The 20342-nt window shown below is 45.7% G+C and overlaps 1 protein-coding gene across 6 annotated transcripts in view; it reads right to left on the bottom strand.

Annotated features, from left to right (window-relative positions):
- Window positions 1-20342, bottom strand: part of ACCS (1-aminocyclopropane-1-carboxylate synthase homolog (inactive)) — an 82642-nt gene that overhangs the window by 21358 nt on the left and 40942 nt on the right. For 3 of the 6 annotated variants that reach the window (XM_048854248.2, XM_075129538.1, XM_075129537.1), the window contains one exon: window positions 4810-4867. The exons of 2 other annotated variants lie outside the window; for them this stretch is intronic. Coding sequence is in view for 1 of the 4 variants with exons in the window: in XM_075129536.1 (XP_074985637.1) it covers window positions 14759-14822 (64 nt within the window). In the remaining 3 variants the exon portion in view is untranslated. Of the gene's footprint in view, window positions 1-4809; window positions 4868-14758; window positions 14896-20342 lie in introns of those variants that run through there. One more of the 6 variants, XM_075129536.1, reaches the window with a different exon arrangement.

Genomic DNA, 20342 nt, shown 5'->3' with positions numbered 1-20342 from the left:
AACTGGGAAACAGTTTACCCTAAAATCCAAAAGCACGATTACCACCAACAAAAACTACCTTCACTGTTATTAGCCAAAGGTGAGGATGAGCTGCCACTTGTGGATTTAACATTTCCAAAACTTTGGGAATATCTAGACCAGTGGTCCCCAAACTGTGGGTTACGACCCCCTAGGAGTGCAGGGGAGGGGAACTTCTGGCGGGGGGCGGCGCAGTGGCCCAGTTCTACTCCTTGCCCCTGCTCCCAGATGCGGCTCATCCGCCAGCCTTGTCCCTACTCTTAACCCTCAGTTCCCAGCCGCCCCACAAGTCTGCTCCTGGCCTGGGCGGGGCAAAAGCCACTGAAATATTCTATTACTGGTAAGGGGGGGGGCATGAGAGGAAAAGTTGGGGGACCACTGGTTTAGACTCAGGGGTTATGTTTTGTTCTCTAGTTATCAATGCTGACAAAAGCGAGACACGGACCCAGTTCACCATTACCCTGCTGCACCTTGCTTGGTCATTTACACCAGTGCAAGTGATAAACACGATCAGTCTGATTTGTTAGCATTTTAAACTGACTTTGCACCTTGTGTACATGACTACACAAGGGATAGGGCAATAGTGAATTGGGCCCATCGTGACATACCCGTAGTGTCAGGGTCCGTGGAAGGGATGCAAGAAGTTTCAGTCAATGCGATGTTTAGGAACCAGAGGCCAATGGGCAGGTCCAAAGTCAGGAGCAAGGTGTCAGCTGAAAGTCAGAGCCAGGATCAGCAGGAAACAAAAGCCAAAGCTGAGGGGTTAGTGCTGAGCTGGAAACCAAAGAGCTGCAGCCTAACGTCAGGGCCAAAGCAATCAGAACACAGGGTAATGGGACTGAAACAAGTTGAAGGCACAGGGAACATGGAACAGGGTAGAGCTGAAGTCAGAAACCAGGGATGAGGCCAGGAATCAGGTAGAAGGGTCTGCTGCAGGATCCACCTGGTTGGGCAGACAACTTCCTGTGTCTCTTTCTGGTTTAAATGGTATACTGAACCCAATCTGCAGCTCCAGACAGGGTTGCCAGGTATCTGGTTTTCAACTGGAATGCCCGGTCTAAAAGGGATCCTGGTGGTTAAAAGTCCGGTCAGCAGTGCTGCAGGTCTGAGGCAGGCTATTCCCTACCTGTCCTGGCTCCGCAATGCGCCCTGGAAGCAGCCAGAAGGTCTGACTCCTAGGCAGCGGGCACGAGGATCCATGTGCTGCCCTCACCCTGAGCACCGGCTTTGCAATCCCGTTGGCTGGGAACTGCAGCCAATGGGCGCTGGGGGCGGTGCCTGCAGGTGACAGCAGCGCACAGAACCTCCTGGCCCCCCCGCCTAGGAACTGGACGTGCTGCTGGCTGCTTCCGGAGTGCAGTGCGGAGCCAGGACAGGCAGGGAGCCTGCCTTAGGGCTGCTGCACTGCTGACCAGGAGCCACCTGAGGTAAATCCACAGCCCAACCCCCAGCCCTGAGCCCCCTCTCCCCCCACCCCAAACTCCTCATCCCTGGCCCTACTCCAGAGCCTGCACCCCCAGCCGGAGCCCTCACCACCCCCCCACACCCCAACCCCCTGCCCCAGCCCAGAGCCTCCTCCCACACCCTGAACCCCTTTTCCCCAGCTCCACCGCAGAGCCTGTACCCTCTTCTGCACCCCAACCCCCTGCCTCAACCCACAGCCCCCTCCCACACTCCAAATCCCTTGGCCCCACCCCCACAGCCTGGTGCCCTCTCCTGCATCTGAAATCCCTGATCCCTGGCCCCACCCCAGAGCCTGCACCCCCCAGCCCAGAGCCCACACCCCAACTCCCTGCCCCAGCCCAGAGCTCCCTCCCATACCCTGAACTCCTCATTTCTGGTCCCACCCCAGAGCCCACACCCCCAGCCTATAACCCCTCCCACACCCCATGCCCCTGCCCCAGCCCTGTGAAAGTGAGTGAGGGTGGGGGAGAGGGAATGTAGTGAGTGAGAGGCGGGGCCTCTGGGAAGCGGTGCAGCTAGGGTGTTCAGTTTTGTGCAATTAGAAAGTTGGCAACCCTAGCTCCAGAGTTCCTCCACTCAGGTCCCAGTGGGCAGTACCTTTAGTGGAGCAAAAGGCCTTAGAGCTCCCAATTCTCTTGTCACTAGCAGAACCATTGGGTGACATGGTGGATGCGGCCATGGGCCCCACGTTCAGGACCTACAGATCCTCACACATAGCAGCACACAGAAATGGCTTTTGTAGCAGGGGTCTTTTGGCAGCCCCTGAAGAGGATCCCAGAGCAGAGCCCCTGCTGAACCCTGCCCTGCCTGTATCCCTAAAAGGTGGCCCTGCTGAGCCAGGCAACAGTTTGGGATTCTAGGAGTTTACCCACAGTCAGGGTTCAGAGGAAGTCAGTATTGATCATCCCAGCATTCAAAAAGCATGAATGAGGTCCCCAGAGAGAACTGAGATGGTCTCAAAATTGATGAGATTTTTTGAAAAATAATAAATGTTGGATTCTTTTTGTCTTCCAGTTTTTAAGCTTTCAGGGTGCACTCACTTCTCATTTTCAAGCTTTCCTCCACTGCTATGTGAGCAAGAAACTTTATTTTTAAATGAAAGTGAAATTCTTATGCAAACTCTTAATTCCAGCATCTGAGGCTTTCAGAAAAACCTGTGTCTGCAACCTGGCGTGGGTCAGTGCGTATACACAATAAGAGTACCTTGCTGGCCCAGTGGAGAAGCCGTATATGGCTCTGCGTCTGCCCGTATCTACTCCAGGACCGGGAGGCGGCCCCAACGCACCGCGAACCGGTGGCGGTTGGGTTGGACGTCGCCGGGTGTCGCTGTCGAGCAGCAATTCTGTATGGAGCAAGAGTTGGGGGACACGGCTGGGGCCAGCAGAGATCAGAGGGGCAGGATAGCTCAGTGGTTTGAGCATTGGCCTGCTAAACCCAGGGTTGTGAGTTGAATCCTTGAGGGGGCCATTGAGGGATCTGGGGGCAAAAATTGGGGATTGGCCCTGCTTTGAGCAGGGGGTTGGACTAGATGACTCCTGAGTCCCTTCCAACTCTGATATTCTATGAAACACACAACAAAATTAGGAGCAGTGGTCACACTGGAAAGCTCAGAGCTAATCTGATATGGAGTCAAGCTTTAAAAATAAAGGTGTGATGCACTAAGATGAAATGAGCGATAAGGGGTGTTGTGCTGACAAGGTGTAAGAACCCTGGAATTTTTGTGCAGATTTGCATAGTGCAAGTTACCTAGGTTTTCTTGTTTTGTTTGGTGGTTCATGCTCTGCAGAAATGGGTTTGTGCATGCATTTTTTTTTTTAAACTAAAATGTATTTACTAGGAATAATCCGTTTGGCTCACATTAACCTCCTCCTACAGGACTTTGGCAAAGTACTCCAATACATTAATTTACTCTGGACAGCTGTGCCTCTTGAGTGATTGATGGTCTTGGGGCTCTGCCACATTACACAGGCAGCTATGCAACTTGTCATGGGATGCAGTGTGTTGTTAGCTGATCACCCCTGTTGTAAGATCAGAGTTGGAACAATAAGGGAGAAAAGTTCAGAAGAGGTTTAGGTTTGAACATGAAGTGTACTTTCTGGGTTTCATATTTATTGCACCTTAGAGACTAACCAATTTGTAGCTCACAAAAGCTTATGCTCAAATAAATTGGTTAGTCTCTAAGGTGCCACAAGTACTCCTTTTCTTTTTTGCAAATACAGACTAAGACAGCTGTTACTCTGAAACCTATATTTATTGCAGAGGTTTTGGACTAATTCAGTTGACACTAGCTTATCAAAAATCTCACTGCATTTCCTATCGTGCAGTCAATTCAAAAGTACAAAACACACAGTACTATCCATAGGGAAGCAGTTCTCAAACTGTGGGCCAGGACCCCAAAGTGGGTCATGACCCCATTATAATGGGGTTATCAGGGCTGGCATTAGACTTGCTGGGGCCCAGGATCAAAGCCCGAACCCTACTGCCTGGGGTGGCTGGGCTCAGGCTACAAGTCTGCCGCCTGGGGCTGAAGCCCTTGGGCTTTGGCTATGGCCCCCCGCCTGGCAGGGCTCAGACTTCCGCTTTGGCCCCCTACCTGGGGTGGCAGGCTCGGGCGGGCTCAGGCTTCAGTCCCCCATCCTAGGGTCATATAATAATTTTTGTTGTCAGAAGGGAATCGTGGTGCAATGAAGTTTGAGAACCCCTACCATAGAGGATAGTTCCTCTGTTTTCACAGTGCCAGTAGTGAGGTGTCGTGTTACTTGGGCCATTTCTATGCTACAGGGACCACTGAGCCATAGGTATAGGGCTATAGCTATGCCAGCCCAACCTCACAGTTTAGACAGAGCCTACTCCAACAAAAGGGATTTTTCTGTTGGCCTAGGAACACCACCTCCCTGAGTAAGGGTAAATAGGTCAACGGAAAAATTCTTCCATTGATCTAGCTATGTCTAGACCAGGGGTGAAGATTTTTCAAATCCATGAGCATTGCAGGGATGTCGACTCCTAGACCAGGCCTAAATCTTCCTTACCTTCACAAACTATATTGCAGATAATTTCCTAGTACACCATGAGGTGTGATCATGAAGAACAGTTATTACCCTTGTAAAATAAATGGAACAAAATCCCTTATGGGAGGCAGTATCCTAGCATGCTCACTAATTTGCAGCATTAATCTCCCCACAAATGTGCCTCAGCCCTGCCCTGGAGAGACTACCTCTATGAATGGGGTTTAGTCTTACTAATTCGCAAAATTTAATTTATAATGAGTCTACTGGTCATTAATGTGAATTATCAACAATCTACCAATCCCACACAAGAATTTTTTACCTTATACAGTCCACAGTGGCTGTCCTGGGTGATTCTGCTCTCTGTCAGGACTTTCAAGCTATGACATTAGAAAGAAATTTGCAATAATTTTGAATTAGAGAATAAATGTCAATTTGCTGTTGGTGAAAAGTGCTGGACTGAAAACCCTGGAAACTAGGCAGTCTTGTTATCCACAGCACACTTACAGTAGCAACTCCTCCCAATATTGCCCCACTAATGTGCCTCAGCCTTCCCACGGAGAGACCCCCTTTAAGAATAGGTTTCAGTCTCCTTGGCCCATAGAATACCATGTCTTTAGCTGGGACTGCCCATAAGTGAGACAATAGTGATGAGGTTTATGTAATGGAGACCTTTGTCAGCTAAGGACAGGACTGAGATCCTAACTCATTTCACCCAGAGTGAGATTAAGTGTCTGATGGAAGCATGCTGCAAGATCTTCCATCAGAAGAATGAGATCTGCCTTTTAGTGAGAGATGGCCCTTCATTGCAAAGAGTGAAGTTGTTTGGAGGCTGAGCTTTGGGTTGACCCATTCAAGAGAAACGGGTTCATAGAGCTTGTAATCCACTCCTGAAAAATCAGATCCCAATCTAAACGTCCACAAAATTCAGAAGAGGTTGGCTCAGATTCATCTTTATTTTAAATTAATCCGGAATGAAGGCCTCTCCCTGTAAAGGAGTACAACATGTAAGTTTTATTCTTTTGGCACCATTAAAATCTCAGGGGCATTCATTGCTTTTAGATGCTTCCTCAGGGGGGTTAAAACCAGTTGTGTTCAGGTTTCTTTTGCAGATTCCCAAACCTCAGGGTCTGCAGAAGCTGCTGTGAGACGAATTTACCAACAGAGGGCGCGGAATCCCTGCTATATTCCTGCAGGCCACGAAAAGCCATGGTGCACTTGCAGCCTAATTTGGAGTTTTAGTGCGAACTGACCCAGTGGAACATACCAAAGGGGGAAGCAGGGAGAATAGACTCAAGCACAGAGACCTTGGCAGACTGAAAAACACAACAGGATGGGATTCAAAAGGAGAGTTAATTGCTTGGCAGCCCTGTTTTTCAGGGGCTAAGTAGACTGCTCTTCAAAGTCCACTATGGGACAAGGTCTAACCCGGTATGGTTTAAAAAACAAAATTTCACCATTTTTATATCTGGTGGAAAAGGACAATAAACTGTTTTTCAAAATGTCATTTTGCAGGTCAACTCCTTAGGACTCTACAGCAGCTGCTGCGTCGGCCACATATAAGCCCTGAAATATAGTAACAAAGTCATTACCAACGATGGCTGTCTGTTTGGTCATCTAAGTGAAATGAGTGTAGTGGATCTCAGTCTAGTTCCTAGCAGTCCAAGTGTTTACATCCTGCCAATTGACACTAATTGGCATCTTTCTGGCCATCTCAGCACAGAGACCAAGAACTGAATAGGTCATGGGGAATGAAGCACTCTTACTACTAAAGGGGCTCCCTTGGGGTCAGAATTAGGCACATTGGCCAGAAATGGTGTGGAAGAAGCTTACCCTGGCTCTGTTTGTGTCACATTTATTCCCTAGATAATATCAGCTTCTTGGGCTGTCAATTAGCACTAAAGTAAATAAATAAAGTCTTAACTTGTATCTGGCCGTCTTTCCACCATAAGTATGGCACTTACCCCATTCTACCCCAAAAAACCCCAACCCAGCCAAACTCCACCAAAATAAAACAATAACCCTGATATTAAGCAACCTAAAAACAAACCAAAATGAAATTTAAAAAAAAAAAATCTAAAAAAATTCAGGGTGTGGGTGTTGGTGGCCTGGGATATACAGGAGGTCAGAGTGGTTCTAAACCAGTGATACACACACCCTTGGAGGTACACAGAGGTCTTCCAGAGGGTACATCAACTCATGTAGATACTTGCTTAGTTGTACAACAGGTTACATAAAAAGCACTAGCAAAATCAGTACAAACTAAAATTTCATACAGACAATGACTTGTTTATATTGCTCTATATTCTATACACTGAAATGTAATATTAATATTCCAATTGATTTATTTTATAATTATATGGTAAAAATGAGAAAGTAAGCAATTTTTCAGTACTAGTGTGCGGTGACACTTTTGTATTTTCATGTCTGATTTTGTAAGCAAATAGTTTAAGTGATGTGAAACTTGGTGGTATGCAAGACAAATGAGACTCTTGAAAGGGGCACAGTAGTCTGGAAAGGTTGAGAGCCACCGGACTAGATGATCTAGTGGTCCTTTCTGGCCTTAAACTCTTGGACTCTAAAACCACAACCTCTACCCCATGCAGAGTTTTTACTCTGAAAAGGGAGAAGTGCTAGACTCTCCATGAAGAAAAGTAGAGACTTAGCTATTGATTTTATGTGGAAGGTGTGTAGAGACATTGCAATGAGAAGTAGCAGTATAAAACCCTAAGATAGATAACTTCCATAGCTCTCAGGGACAAACCACATTCTGTCATTCAAGAAGCAAACTCTTCTCTTAGTGCGCACACAACATGTCCCTACTGAAATGCATAAACACACCTGTTGCTGTACTTGCAAGGTATTTCTTACTCTAACTCTATATAAGGTGTTTCTAACTCTATATGGATGTGACATGACGCTCTAGGGTGCTTTTCCATTTGTATCAGCTTTTTCCTTTTTAACTTCGTGCTGGCCCTTCCTCCTCAGTCCCTGTCACTTTCTGATACAGGTCTGTATTCCACTGGTTTTCAGAACAACTAAACCCCAACAAAGTTCCAGATGTCCTGTTCCAGGCCTCCTATCCAGGGCTGTAAGTGGGGTCTGAGGAACTGGGGAGAGGACACAGTTATCCTTGTTAAAATTAGGTCATTACTTTAATAAGCAGCATCCAGTGCATGGACAAAAGAGAAGAGAAGCAAAGCCCTCTAGGGGGAACTGTTTACCATCTCAGTACATGCTAAAGGGTTATTAAGAGCACTTCCCACAGAGCAGGCAGGAAAGCCCAGTAAGGGTGGCCGAAGGACCGGTGGCCATTAGGTACCTGCTGCAGAGGACAATGAGATAGGGTAAATTTCCTCAGACAAATAGCATCTGATTATAACCACTTTGGTAGTTTTTCTCGGCTGACTTTTTTTCCAGTGTCAGTTTTCTAATTCATTTAATAGCTTGTCATACATTCTGTGAGAGACTGGGCAAAACTGTGGGAGCTGTATGACTGTTTGCAGACTGAGGGCCTGCTTTTCAAAGGCGCTGAACATCCCCAATGCCCATTGACTAACACCATGTCAGTCACACAGGAAAAGGGAAATTAAATGTCCTTAGCATTTTCTTGTATATCTTGGTTCCCTAAGAAGGGTTTAAACCCCAGTCCTCTGTAGCTAATTGGCATAGGCAGTCTGTGGAATTCCTTGACACAGAAAGTCATATAATGAAGTACAGGTTTGATTTTTAAGAGGGCTAGATAATTCTATGTCCAATAACAACTAGAGACATACTAAAAACTAGAACCTTCAATCCAAAACACCTTTACAGTTCAGAAGGGGAGGGGAAATGGATTCAGACTCCTGCATTCAACCTACCCTTACAATTTTGGATGTGGATCAGACCAAAACAAAAAGAGATTAGTTTTCCATTTCTTGTTCTGATGTTGCTAAAATCCTGAAGATTTAGCTGACACCACATGATTTTTGCAATTGACGCTGAATAAGTAGTAGTTCTGCAGGTAAACCAATGATCGGCTTCAGGGCATGAGCTGATTGCCTGTGGAGACAAGAAGGAATTGTCCTCTGCACAGTACTCCACAGATCACCAAGAATATGACAGGGTGCTTTAACCTCCCTTTTAAGGATCCAATAGTATCAGCCTGTGCTAGAGGCAGAATCCTAGATCAGATGGACCAATGTTCTGATCCATAAGGAGAAATACATTTACTCCTTAGTACAAAACTAAGGCTAGTAATAGTACATGCTGAGAAAATAGCAGGTTCTCCTCACATTGTAAATCCTGTATGACCTTCAGCAGTGTATTGGAAGCCATCCCAAAGCCAAGGTGTTTGTACAAAGTTAGTAAGTACATCTCATCATCATTTGTACACACACACACACACACACGTAGATTTCATTTCTATGCAGTGCTGGTTAAAATCCCACCCTGCACCTCTTACCCCCACTCCTGTAGTTATTTATATCTGTCAATTTTTTGTTTCCTTCTTAATTTTGCTCCTCCCCACCCTAAGAAGGAAGTCCATGAGAGGTTTCACTCTAACACATTGTTACTCCTGCTGGAATTCTGCACCACCACACACTGCAGAATTAATGTTCCCCGCAGAATTTTATTTTTTCCTGCAGTATTTCCCCTCAGTATTTCACCCTGGCACGGGTGGCTGGGACTTCCACCAACAGCCCCGGGTAGCTGACAGTGGGAGTCCCAGTTGCCTGGGGCTCACAGTAGGAGCATGATTATATGGTGTTATTTTGAGAAATAAAATAGCAGAATTTCAAAATATTGTGTGCAGAATGTTTAAATTTTTGGTGCAGAATTCCCCTACGAGTATTGCTACAGCTGACAAAGTTTGCTGCTCTCAGTGCTTCCTCATGCTAACTGATCCTGGAGTGGGACTATGTGGGACTAAGGAAAGAAACAGTGGTGGAAAGAGGAGAGGGCAAGGGAGGCACTGGCTTTAGCTCTGAGACAACTACTGTGAAGATCTTTGTTTTAGGCCTGATGCACTGTTTGTATTAGCTCAGTACTATGTTTCTATTTGTTTATTCGTTTCTTCCCTTTTTGGCCTTACGTCTCCTCAGCCTGGCTTCGCTGTTCTCAAGTAGCATAAACAGTGCTGTCTGTCTAAAGGTCTAAAGGGGCTGTCTAAAGGTTGTCTCTGCTAAGTGCTGTAAGAGAAGGATGTGGGTCATTTCAGGACAACACATGGAAATTAAACCAAGAACCCTTCTGTGACAGGGTGCTATCAGCAGCACCCTGATCACTGACCTTGCTGCAGCCTGGAGAAGGCTGCAGGCCCAGTCAAGGGAATTACTGTTTGGTGGGGGATTGTGAGCATCTGGGTGACAATCACTGGGCTAACAAGGTAATTGGGGAGAATATAAAGGGAGGAAACAGGAAGCTTAAGAGGAGCTTGGGCTGGGGAGTGAGGGCTGCAGGGAAGCCTGTCTTTGCTATAAGCCTGTGTTGCACAAAATGGTTATGTAAGAGGGAAATAAATGGTGAAAGATAAACAGCCTGAAGTACATTTGTGACCATGAAACTATCTGAACTGACTGGGCAATGAGGTTCAGCAGATAGTGATGGAGGCACCCAGTGACACCTTCCTTAACCTGGGGCCTTAAATATTAGCATCCATGGTTCACAGAAATCACAGCCTAGAAAAAATAAGGTCACTTGCCCATTCAGGACATCACAGGAGAATCATACTTTCAATACAGTTGTCCTACACCTCGCAAGACCAATATTACAAGAGTCCCAAATTATCTTTGGGAATACAATCATCAACACGCTGGGATGTGTGGTGTCAGCACATGGCATTGCAACACAAACATTAGAGCAAGCAGCCACTGAGCAGGCTTCTCCCACACAGCTCTGCTGATGTACATTACTCTGGCCAGCAGCACCCAGTTCCACCGATGTACTTTCTGCACCACCCCAGACAACTACTATGCTGAATCCCCCCTACCCCACCACCACCACTGCCCTCAGTCCTGGCCTTGACAACTCTCTGCCATACCTGTCCTGTGAATCCTTTGTGCATGGTGTAACCAATTAGTCCTGCCTTGAATGCAGGGGACTGAACTAGATGACCTCTCGAGGTCCCTTCCAGTCCTACGATTCTATGATGCTGTTGCCTGTGACCGAGGGAGATTTGACGGATTCGATGATCTAGCTCCATTCTAGTCCTATGCTGTTATATTCTTATGCAACATTCACTCATTGTTTTGTGACATATAGTTACCCTCTTGCCTGAGGACACCAAACTCATGTCACTTGTGCCTTGAACATCTTCACATACCCCCTCAAAACTCTCCTTTGACAAGTTAGGCTGCAAGTGTGCTGATACCACTGCTTATCGTGCTGACCAGTATTGCCTCATTGTTTACTTAAACCTCCCAATCTGTCTATCACTTGTCTTATAATTAGATTGCAAGCGCCTTTGGGCAGGAACCATCTTTTCCCCCTCTATTTGTAGAGCACCTAGCACAATGTAGTCCTGGTCTACAACTAGGGCCCCAAGGTGCTTTAGTAATCCAAATAATAAAAATTCCTAGAGGCAAGAGACAGTATAAATCTAATGAGCCATCTCTTTCCTGCTCAGGTGTGTTGAGCTTCTCCCCTGAACTAAATGAAATCCTCAGCTGGAAACATCCTCCGCATAACCCTGTCACAGCAATTTTCCAGCCTTGGCTTCTTTCTGCAGGGAGTTCACAAGGGCTAGTGATCTTCATTTGTCCTTTTCCCCACCCCATTCCCACCATCTTGTACAAGAACTTCAACAATGTTGTCTTGAAAACCTCCATATTTGGTCCTAGTTACATTGGTTATCTTATGTAACTACCAGTTCACTCAGGAAACAGCCTAAGAGTCTGTGGGACAAGACCAGATTTTCAGCATTGTCAGTCATTGTTGACCTGTGTAGCGCTGCCAGCCTGTTCCATAAAATACTGTAGTCACATTCAGCTGATTGATATTAGATTTTTCTGCACAAGGCATGGCCCCAACAAAAAAACACCTCAGTATTTTGGGAACATTATCTCCATGTCAGCTTCCTGAGAATACTTGAGGGAAACTACTGCTGTCCGGCTGCTCAGGAAGGTGAATTAAGGATTGCTTAATGGGTTGACTGGTGCAGCTCCTGAAATCAGATTGGCAGAGGCCCCTCTCTACCACTTCAACTCAGATAGCAACATTAGAAAGAAGGGCATCTATGTTCCAGAAATCAAATCACAGCCCTGAAGAGGACACTCCAAGATGCATTTGAAGGTTAGACCCCCATGTCCCAGGTCCCTGCAACCCAAAGGACCCCATGACACTCAGATTCCAGCACTGAAGAGGACCCTGCTACAGGTCTATACAGCCAGTCATTACGTTTTCAAAATAAAAGAAGGCAAAGCTGCTAAAGGATAGTGGGTAGGCGCCTCATTTCCTTCCTATCTGGAAAGGCTACTGTAACACCCAACTGCCTCACAAACATTAATTAATTGAGCCTCACAACACAACCATAATGTTACAATGAGGAAACTGAGGCAAGCAAAATTAAGTGACTTGCTAAAGGTCACACAGAAAGTTTGTGGCCAATGTGGAAACTGAACTCATGTCTCTGTTGTCCCAATTCAGTGCCACAACTGCAAGATCATCCTTCACTAGAACTGAGTTGGGCCCCATTGTCTTAACAAACAAATGAAAACTGAGACCTACAATTTGGAGCAGAAGCAACTAAAGCGATAAGAAGATATAGACTTTTTGCTTTTACCTGTTAAATTCATGAGCAGTAGTAGAAGTGTATTCGTGGGTAGTCGCTGATATTTTGCTTACGAGCCCTGGACACACCTCTTGTTTTACTTTTGCCATCCTGGTGCTCCAGGGAAAGTCCTGTTCATTTTCATGTTTGTTTAGTTTGACAGGTTTCTTCATTAAAACTAGATGGTGTCATGCACCTGATAGAGGAGTCTGTGTGACAATCTCACACATACTCCCTTAACAGGAAGCATCCCTCTGCATTTGCTTAGTGTCATATGGGCACTGCACTGAGGTATTAAAGAGGAACACATGAACTGGTTATTAATCCTAGTAATGTAGTGATCACCACAAGATTTGAGAATATTTAGAAAAGCTAGAGTTACCATTGGCAAATCCAATTCCCCCTAAACCTGTAGGAGTTTGTATTAGGCTAAGTAAAGAAATGGCAGATAGCTTTTGGCAAACCCCAGTCTTTCTTTAAGTACTTAGTCTCATTACTGACTACAGCACATTTGGTCACTTTAACTGTACAATGTTTACTGAACTGTTTTGAAACCTAAGCAGTGATGAATTTTGAAGACCTTGACAGTAGTTTTCAACATCATTAACAGTTTCTAAAACATTAAAGATTTTCTTAAAACTTTACATAAAAGGCTACTTGCTGATCTGGATGTGAGGGATCTTGCCAGTCCTCCAAGGGATTCCAGTCCCAATGATGATACCACCTCCAAAACTCAAATCCTAAAGACAACAGGGGACTCTGCAGAGATAAAATCCCGATTTTGGACAGCAGTCTAAGAACTCCAATCCCAAGGTGTCTGGGAATGTTTGAAACCTCACGTTCCAACACCAGTAAAGGTCCCATTGCAACTCAACACTCACTACTCTAGGCAGGATCCTTAGTCTACAAAATGCAAATCTCTACTCCTTTATGTTTAAAATCCTGTTGACATGCATTGTACCATTTTACAAATGTATTAAATGTAGTGGTGGCAGCCAAACACGTTGTCCATTTCCATAAAGAACGGTAAAGTGAATTTGGTGCTCATAAATCAGGACAGGGAACCAAAGTCCCCTGTTTATCCCCAGTTCAGGTACATCATGACCTGTCAGAGTGGAAGCTTCCCCAACACTGCCCTAAAAATGTGACTCAATTTTGAACTGGAAGGTCACCACTGGGGTGTAAGAAGTTTGTTCAGTCTCTACTTCTGTCCAAGGTGCCTCTGGTAAGACTTCAAATGGGGAGGCTGGTTTGTATCTGTTGTAACAGTGTTTTTTGTGATACGGATATTGTTCAATAGGAACAGAGACCCAACTCAGTTCACATCTGCCATTTGAACAACTGTCAGAGTGACTGGATGGCCACCACCTTGGCTGACACACTCGGGACTGAACTGCGGACCTCCAGAGCTAAAAGCATATGAGGTGCTGCTGCTTGAGATAAAGTACTCTAGATGGGGCTGTAGCAGACTCACACTCTCTGCAGATCAAGCACAGGGGGGGACTTGTAACACATACTCACCAGTGGTCAATGACCTGTAGCCACTACTAATCTGAGATGGATTAGGTTTAGTGGTTTACAGGTGAAATGCTCTATATCCCATTCCCACAGCCATCTAGTCCCTCTCCAGTCATTTTACTATACACTGTGCAAGTGTCCTGCTCATCCTTGACTTAACAAACATTTAAACCTGCCCTTCCAAAAGCTTAGGTTCTCTTCCTTTCTTAAAAGTTCTGTGATAAATTGCCACAAGAGACTGAAGAGGACAGTCTCTGAAGGCTGCACACATTAAACCTCACACTAGAAGCTTATACATTATCATTATATATATCACCGCCTTTGCTTTCTGAGGTCAGTTTTAGCTGCAACCCAATCTTGGGTCAACAGTGCCCCCAAATTTTGATGGCCTTTGTGAAGTGGTTCTCAGTCCAGTTCTCTGTGGAGAGGTGTGCATATCGCAAAATCTACCAGCACTATTATCAGCAGAGAAGCCATGGAGACTTATCCTCCCACATGTAGAACTGGACTCTTCATGTCAGGGGAGAGAGGGAGAGGACGAACGAGCACATTGGCAGGCAGCATGGGAAGGCTAGTCCAGCCCTTGCCCATGGATAGGATGTGATTTCTTTGCCCCCATCTCAATTTGACATCATTCACAATTTCTAAATTCAGGCACACAACAGTTTTCAAATCACAGAAAGATAGACACAACCAGAAGATGATCATGTTCAGAGAGCCAGTGTGGACATCAAGCTTTGCAAACTAAATCTCCTGGTTAGCTCTCTGTGACCCTCTCTGGATGCAGAGAGAATGATGCCCCATGTCTGAAAATGATACCTCCCTGATCTTTCAGAAAGCAGCCAAGTCTGATCAAGCTAGTTGTGATCTGTTTAAATGAGTAGCACTCCGTTTTAAACCACTCCAAATCTCTTTTGCGTCACTAACCTTTGAATCAGGAATTCAGCTAAATGACTATAGTTGCTTGACTCCCGCAAGGGAAACAGAATCGTCTATCACTTACACGATCTCCAAGCAAGGAAAGCATGGGAGCAGGATTCCTTCTGGGACACACTAGGAGTCATCATTTTGCTTCATAATTCCACCTTTCATCCCCTGAGGTCCAAACCACTGGGGAAGACAGAGAAGGAGACCACTACGGGCATCTCCCCAGACGCCAGTGCAAGCTAAAATGCTCTCCCCACACAGAGAACACGCTGGGAGGCTTTCAAACAGAAACAAGGGGAAAAGCACAGGTGCTCCCATGATTAGGCAGCCAAGGCCCCCCTCTCCACTCCCAAAATAATCACAATTATTTAAAGAGAAGTTTCTAGGAGGGGAGGACGTCACTAAATGTCACTTACGAGTTTCACCCCTTTGGCTCCATTCTTTATTCTCATTTAATAATACACCCAGCACAAACGTCTCCAGTTGCTATGGTAGCTAAAGGGACAGTACCAAAATAAAAAAAAATATGCAATAAAAATGTCACTCCGTGTGGTCCTTATACCACCACTATGGATTATTAAAATGGACAAAAGGTTAAGAGTATCATTTGTTTTTCCACCAGAGTTGACTCTGATATTTGCAATCTGCTTGGATAGTGAAATCTGTCAGCTTCACTTCTATTCAATTTCACTGCGAGACTAATCTATTGTGAGGCTTTCATTTTATTTACAAAACACTTATAATTGAAACTTAACACAAAAATTCCATATAAGCTTTTCTATCATACTACAGTTATGTAAGAAAAACAGACACATTAAAATTGACAATATCCCTCTGTTTTACACCCCACTTTCAAACAAACAAAAAAAAGCAAGCAAGAGAATATTTGCCTGGATATCTTGGACAATCAGAGTAGCTGTGCTGTGTTTGTCCTCAGTGCTCCCATAGCATTTTGAGTCCTTATGCCAGCCAGTGAACAACAGGTCACACACATCATTGTTCTTGTTCAATAAAGAGGTGTTAAAACCTCAGTGACAAACAGAGGGCATCTGGGAGATTTAACATATCCTTGTCATTAACAGGTAGGGTAAATATACACTAGCAACCAAAGTTTGCTCTGTCAAGCAGGTTTAAATACAAAGTGATTCCATAGAAATCAATGGAGGTATCATAGAATATCAGGGTTGGAAGGGATCTCAGAAGGTCATCTAGTCCAACCCCCTCCTCAAAGCAGGACTAATCCCCAACTAAATCATCCCAGCCAGGGCTTTGTCAAGCCTGACCTTAAAAATATCTAAGGAAGGAGATTCCACCACCTCCCTAGGTAATGCATTCCAGTGTTTCACCACCCTCCTAGTGAAAAAGTTTTTCCTAATATCCAACCTAAACCTCCCCCACTGCAACTTGAGACCATTACTCCTTGTTCTGTCATCAGCTACCATTGAGAACAGTCTAGATCCATCCTCTTTGGAACCCCCTTCAGGTAGTTGAAAGCAGCTATCAAATCCCCCCTCATTCTTCTCTTCCGCAGACTAAACAATCCCAGTTCCCTCAGCCCCTCCTCATAAGTCATGTGTTCCAGTCCCCTAATCATTTTTGTTGCCCTCCGCTGAACATTTTCCAATTTTTCCACATCCTTCTTGTAGTGTGGGGCCCAAAACTGGACACAGTACTCCAGATGAGGCCTCACCAATGTCGAATAGAGGGGAACGATCACATCCCTCGATCTGCTGGCAATGCCCCTATGTATACATCCCAAAATGCCATTGGCCTTCTTGGCAACAAGGGCACACTGTTGGCTCACATCCAGCTTCTCGTCCACTGTCACCCCTAGGTCCTTTTCTGCAGAATTGTTGCTGAGCCACTCAGTCCCTAGTCTGTAGTGGTGCATGGGATTCTTCCGTCCTAAGTGCAGGACTCTGCACTTATCCTTGTTGAACCTCATCAGATTTCTTTTGGCCCAATCCTCCAATTTGTCTAGGTCCTTCTGTATCCTATCCCTACCCTCCAGCGTATCTACCTCTCCTCCCAATTTAGTGTCATCTGCAAACTTGCTGAGGGTGCAATCCACACCATCCTCCAGATCATTTATGAAGATATTGAACAAAACCGGCCCCAAGACCGACCCTTGGGGCACTCCACTTGATACCGGCTGCCAACTAGACATGGAGCCATTGATCACTACCCGTTGAGCCCAACAATCTAGCCAACTTTCTATCCACCTTAGAGTCCATTCATCCAGGTACTCCATTCTAAGGGAGGCAAACTTGGCCCTTTATTTCCAGTACCCTGTTTCCAGAAACTCTATTGCTACTTTAATTTTCCTCTTACTGCCCCTCTGTCTAGAGGTGGTTATGGAGCATGGAGGGTCATTTTTATGGATGAGTGATATCTGGTGGTTTGAAGTTTGGTTCAGACAAGCACCAAAGTCCTGATGCTTCTCTGAAACTCTGGGAGCGGTTATCAGCCATATTAGTAGATGAAATTTAGCCCTATGCAGGAGACCAGCCTATGCGCTGACCAACTTCTATGTCACCAAGGCTTAATTCTGATTTTCAGCCTAGTGTCTGAAAAGTACTTTAAGATTCTCCAGTGGAAATTGCTACAGAAGACCAAAGGAGTAGCACTGTCATGATAAGAGCGACAGAAGAGCCAGTCTCTGGGCCCCCAACCACCCATCCCATTTTCATGGGGCAATCCTAATGCTGACAGGCTGGGAAAGTCCCAAAATGCCTTTGGGGCTGAGGTACCACCATCAAAACATGGTATTTACATATTCTATGTCCAGAAGAGAAGTTGAAAAAGGTGACACCTCACATCTGGCAAGAGGGTCAATTGGGAAGGGTCAATTGGGAAGGTGGAACGGATGTCCAGGATCCCCTGGGGGACTAACTTGAAGGGGAAAGGAGTCCAGGAGAGCTGGCTGTATTTCAAGGAATCCCTGTTGAGGTTACAGGGACAAACCATCCCGATGAGTCGAAAGAATAGTAAATATGGCAGGCGACCAGCTTGGCTTAATGGTGAAATCTTAGCGGATCTTAAACATAAAAAAGAAGCTTACAAGAAGTGGAAGGTTGGACATATGACCAGGGAAGAGTATAAAAATATTGCTCGGGCATGTAGGAATGATATCAGGAGGGCCAAATCGCACCTGGAGCTGGAGCTAGCAAGAGATGTCAAGAGTAACAAGAAGGGTTTCTTCAGGTATGTTGGCAACAAGAAGAAAGCCAAGGAATGTGTGGGCCCCTTACTGAATGAGGGAGGCAAACTAGTGACAGAGGATGTGGAAAAAGCTAATGTACTCAATGCTTTTTTTGCCTCTGTTTTCACTAACAAGGTCAGCTCCCAGACTGCTACGCTGCGCATCACAAAATGGGGAAGAGATGGCCAGCCCTCTGTGGAGATAGAGGTGGTTAGGGACTATTTAGAAAAGCTGGACGTGCACAAGTCCATGGGGCCGGACGAGTTGCATCCGAGAGTGCTGAAGGAATTGGCGGCTGTGATTGCAGAGCCATTGGCCATTATCTTTGAAAACTCGTGGCGAACCGGGGAAGTCCCGGATGACTGGAAAAAGGCTAATGTAGTGCCAATCTTTAAAAAAGGGAAGGAGGAGGATCCTGGGAACTACAGGCCAGTCAGCCTCACTTCAGTCCCTGGAAAAATCATGGAGCAGGTCCTCAAAGAATCAATCCTGAAGCACTTGCATGAGAGGAAAGTGATCAGGAACAGCCAGCATGGATTCACCAAGGGAAGGTCATGCCTGACTAATCTAATCGCCTTTTATGATGAGATTACTGGTTCTGTGGATGAAGGGAAAGCAGTGGATGTATTGTTTCTTGACTTTAGCAAAGCTTTCGACACGGTCTCCCACAGTATTCTTGTCAGCAAGTTAAGGAAGTATGGGCTGGATGAATGCACTACAAGGTGGGTAGAAAGCTGGCTAGATTGTCGGGCTCAACGGGTAGTGATCAATGGCTCCATATCTAGTTGGCAGCCGGTATCAAGTGGAGTACCCCAAGGGTCGGTCCTGGGGCCGGTTTTGTTCAATATCTTCATAAACGATCTGGAGGATGGTGTGGATTGCACTCTTAGCAAATTTGCGGATGATACTAAACTGGGAGGAGTGGTAGATACGCTGGAGGGGAGGGATAGGATACAGAAAGACCTAGACAAATTGGAGGATTGGGCCAAAAGAAATCTGATGAGGTTCAATAAGGATAAGTGCAGGGTCCTGCACTTAGGACGGAAGAACCCAATGCACAGCTACAGACTAGGGACCGAATGGCTAGGCAGCAGTTCTGCGGAAAAGGACCTAGGGGTAACAGTGGACGAGAAGCTGGATATGAGTCAGCAGTGTGCCCTTGTTGCCAAGAAGGCCAATGGCATTTTGGGATGTATAAGTAGGGGCATAGCGAGCAGATCGAGGGACGTGATCGTTCCCCTCTATTTGACATTGGTGAGGCCTCATCTGGAGTACTGTGTCCAGTTTTGGGCCCCCACACTTCAAGAAGGATGTGGATAAATTGGAGAGAGTCCAGCAAAGGGCAACAAAAATGATTAGGGGAATGGAACACATGAGTTATGAGGAGAAGCTGAGGGAGCTGGGATTGTTTAGCCTGCAGAAGAGAAGAATAAGGGGGGATTTGATAGCTGCTTTCAACTACCTGAAAGGGGGTTCCAAAGAGGATGGCTCTAGACTGTTCTCAATTGTAGCAGATGACAGAACGAGGAGTAATGGTCTCAAGTTGCAGTGGGGGAGGTTTAGATTGGATATTAGGAAAAACTTTTTCACTAAGAGGGTGGTGAAACACTGGAATGCGTTACCTAGGGAGGTGGTAGAATCTCCTTCCTTAGAGGTTTTTAAGGTCAGGCTTGACAGAGCCCTGGCTGGGATGATTTAACTGGGAATTGGTCCTGCTTTTGAGCAGGGGGTTGGACTAGATGACCTTGTGGGGTCCCTTCCAACCCTGATATTCTATGATTCTATTTATCACATTAGGTAAGACTTGAATATAAGCCTCTTCCAAGCTGTCCCAGACCCATGCATAGAACAGCAGGATACAGCTTCTCCTGGCACCCAGCTAGTTAGCCCATTTCATCCCAAGTGACACTCTGTTCCCCTGAGGGACACAGCTCCTCTACTTTCTTCTAAATATTTAGCTGTGCAAGTTTGTGCTGCAAGACTCAGGAATGTCTCGAGATGGAAGAAGGAAATGGGGTTGCCTGGAGCTGGGCCCAACATTTCTCTGGCAAATTCACTTCAGATAAAACAAAACATTTACAGACATAAATAAGAGACAGGAGACTGGGGGGGGGGGGGGGGGAGCTCAAATGTGTTAGCTGCTGTGTCCAGCTTTAGTTCAAAACATAAAAATTAAGGGAAGGAGGAGGGGAGAAAACGATACATAGAAAAGAATGTAAAAAGCTGTGGGTGCCAGCACGAGCTCAAACCCGCCAGCAAGACAAATGCAAACTAACAGGTATAAGCATGTTGCCTTATATGGGAAATTTTTCTGCTGCATTTGGCCCTGTTTATAGGAATTCTCTCTTAGTTTCAATGTAACCACATGTCACTGTCTCCGGTCTCCAATACTGGACAGCTCAATGTGAGGAGCCTGGGCCTGCAAAGTTTACCTCAACAGTGACTTTCATAAGAGTGT

The sequence above is a fragment of the Caretta caretta genome, chromosome 6 (assembly GCF_965140235.1).
Source record: "Caretta caretta isolate rCarCar2 chromosome 6, rCarCar1.hap1, whole genome shotgun sequence".
NCBI classification, from domain to species: domain Eukaryota; kingdom Metazoa; phylum Chordata; order Testudines; family Cheloniidae; genus Caretta; species Caretta caretta.
Note: the sequence above shows the minus strand (reverse complement) of the source record. Positions and strands in the feature narration are given on the sequence as shown.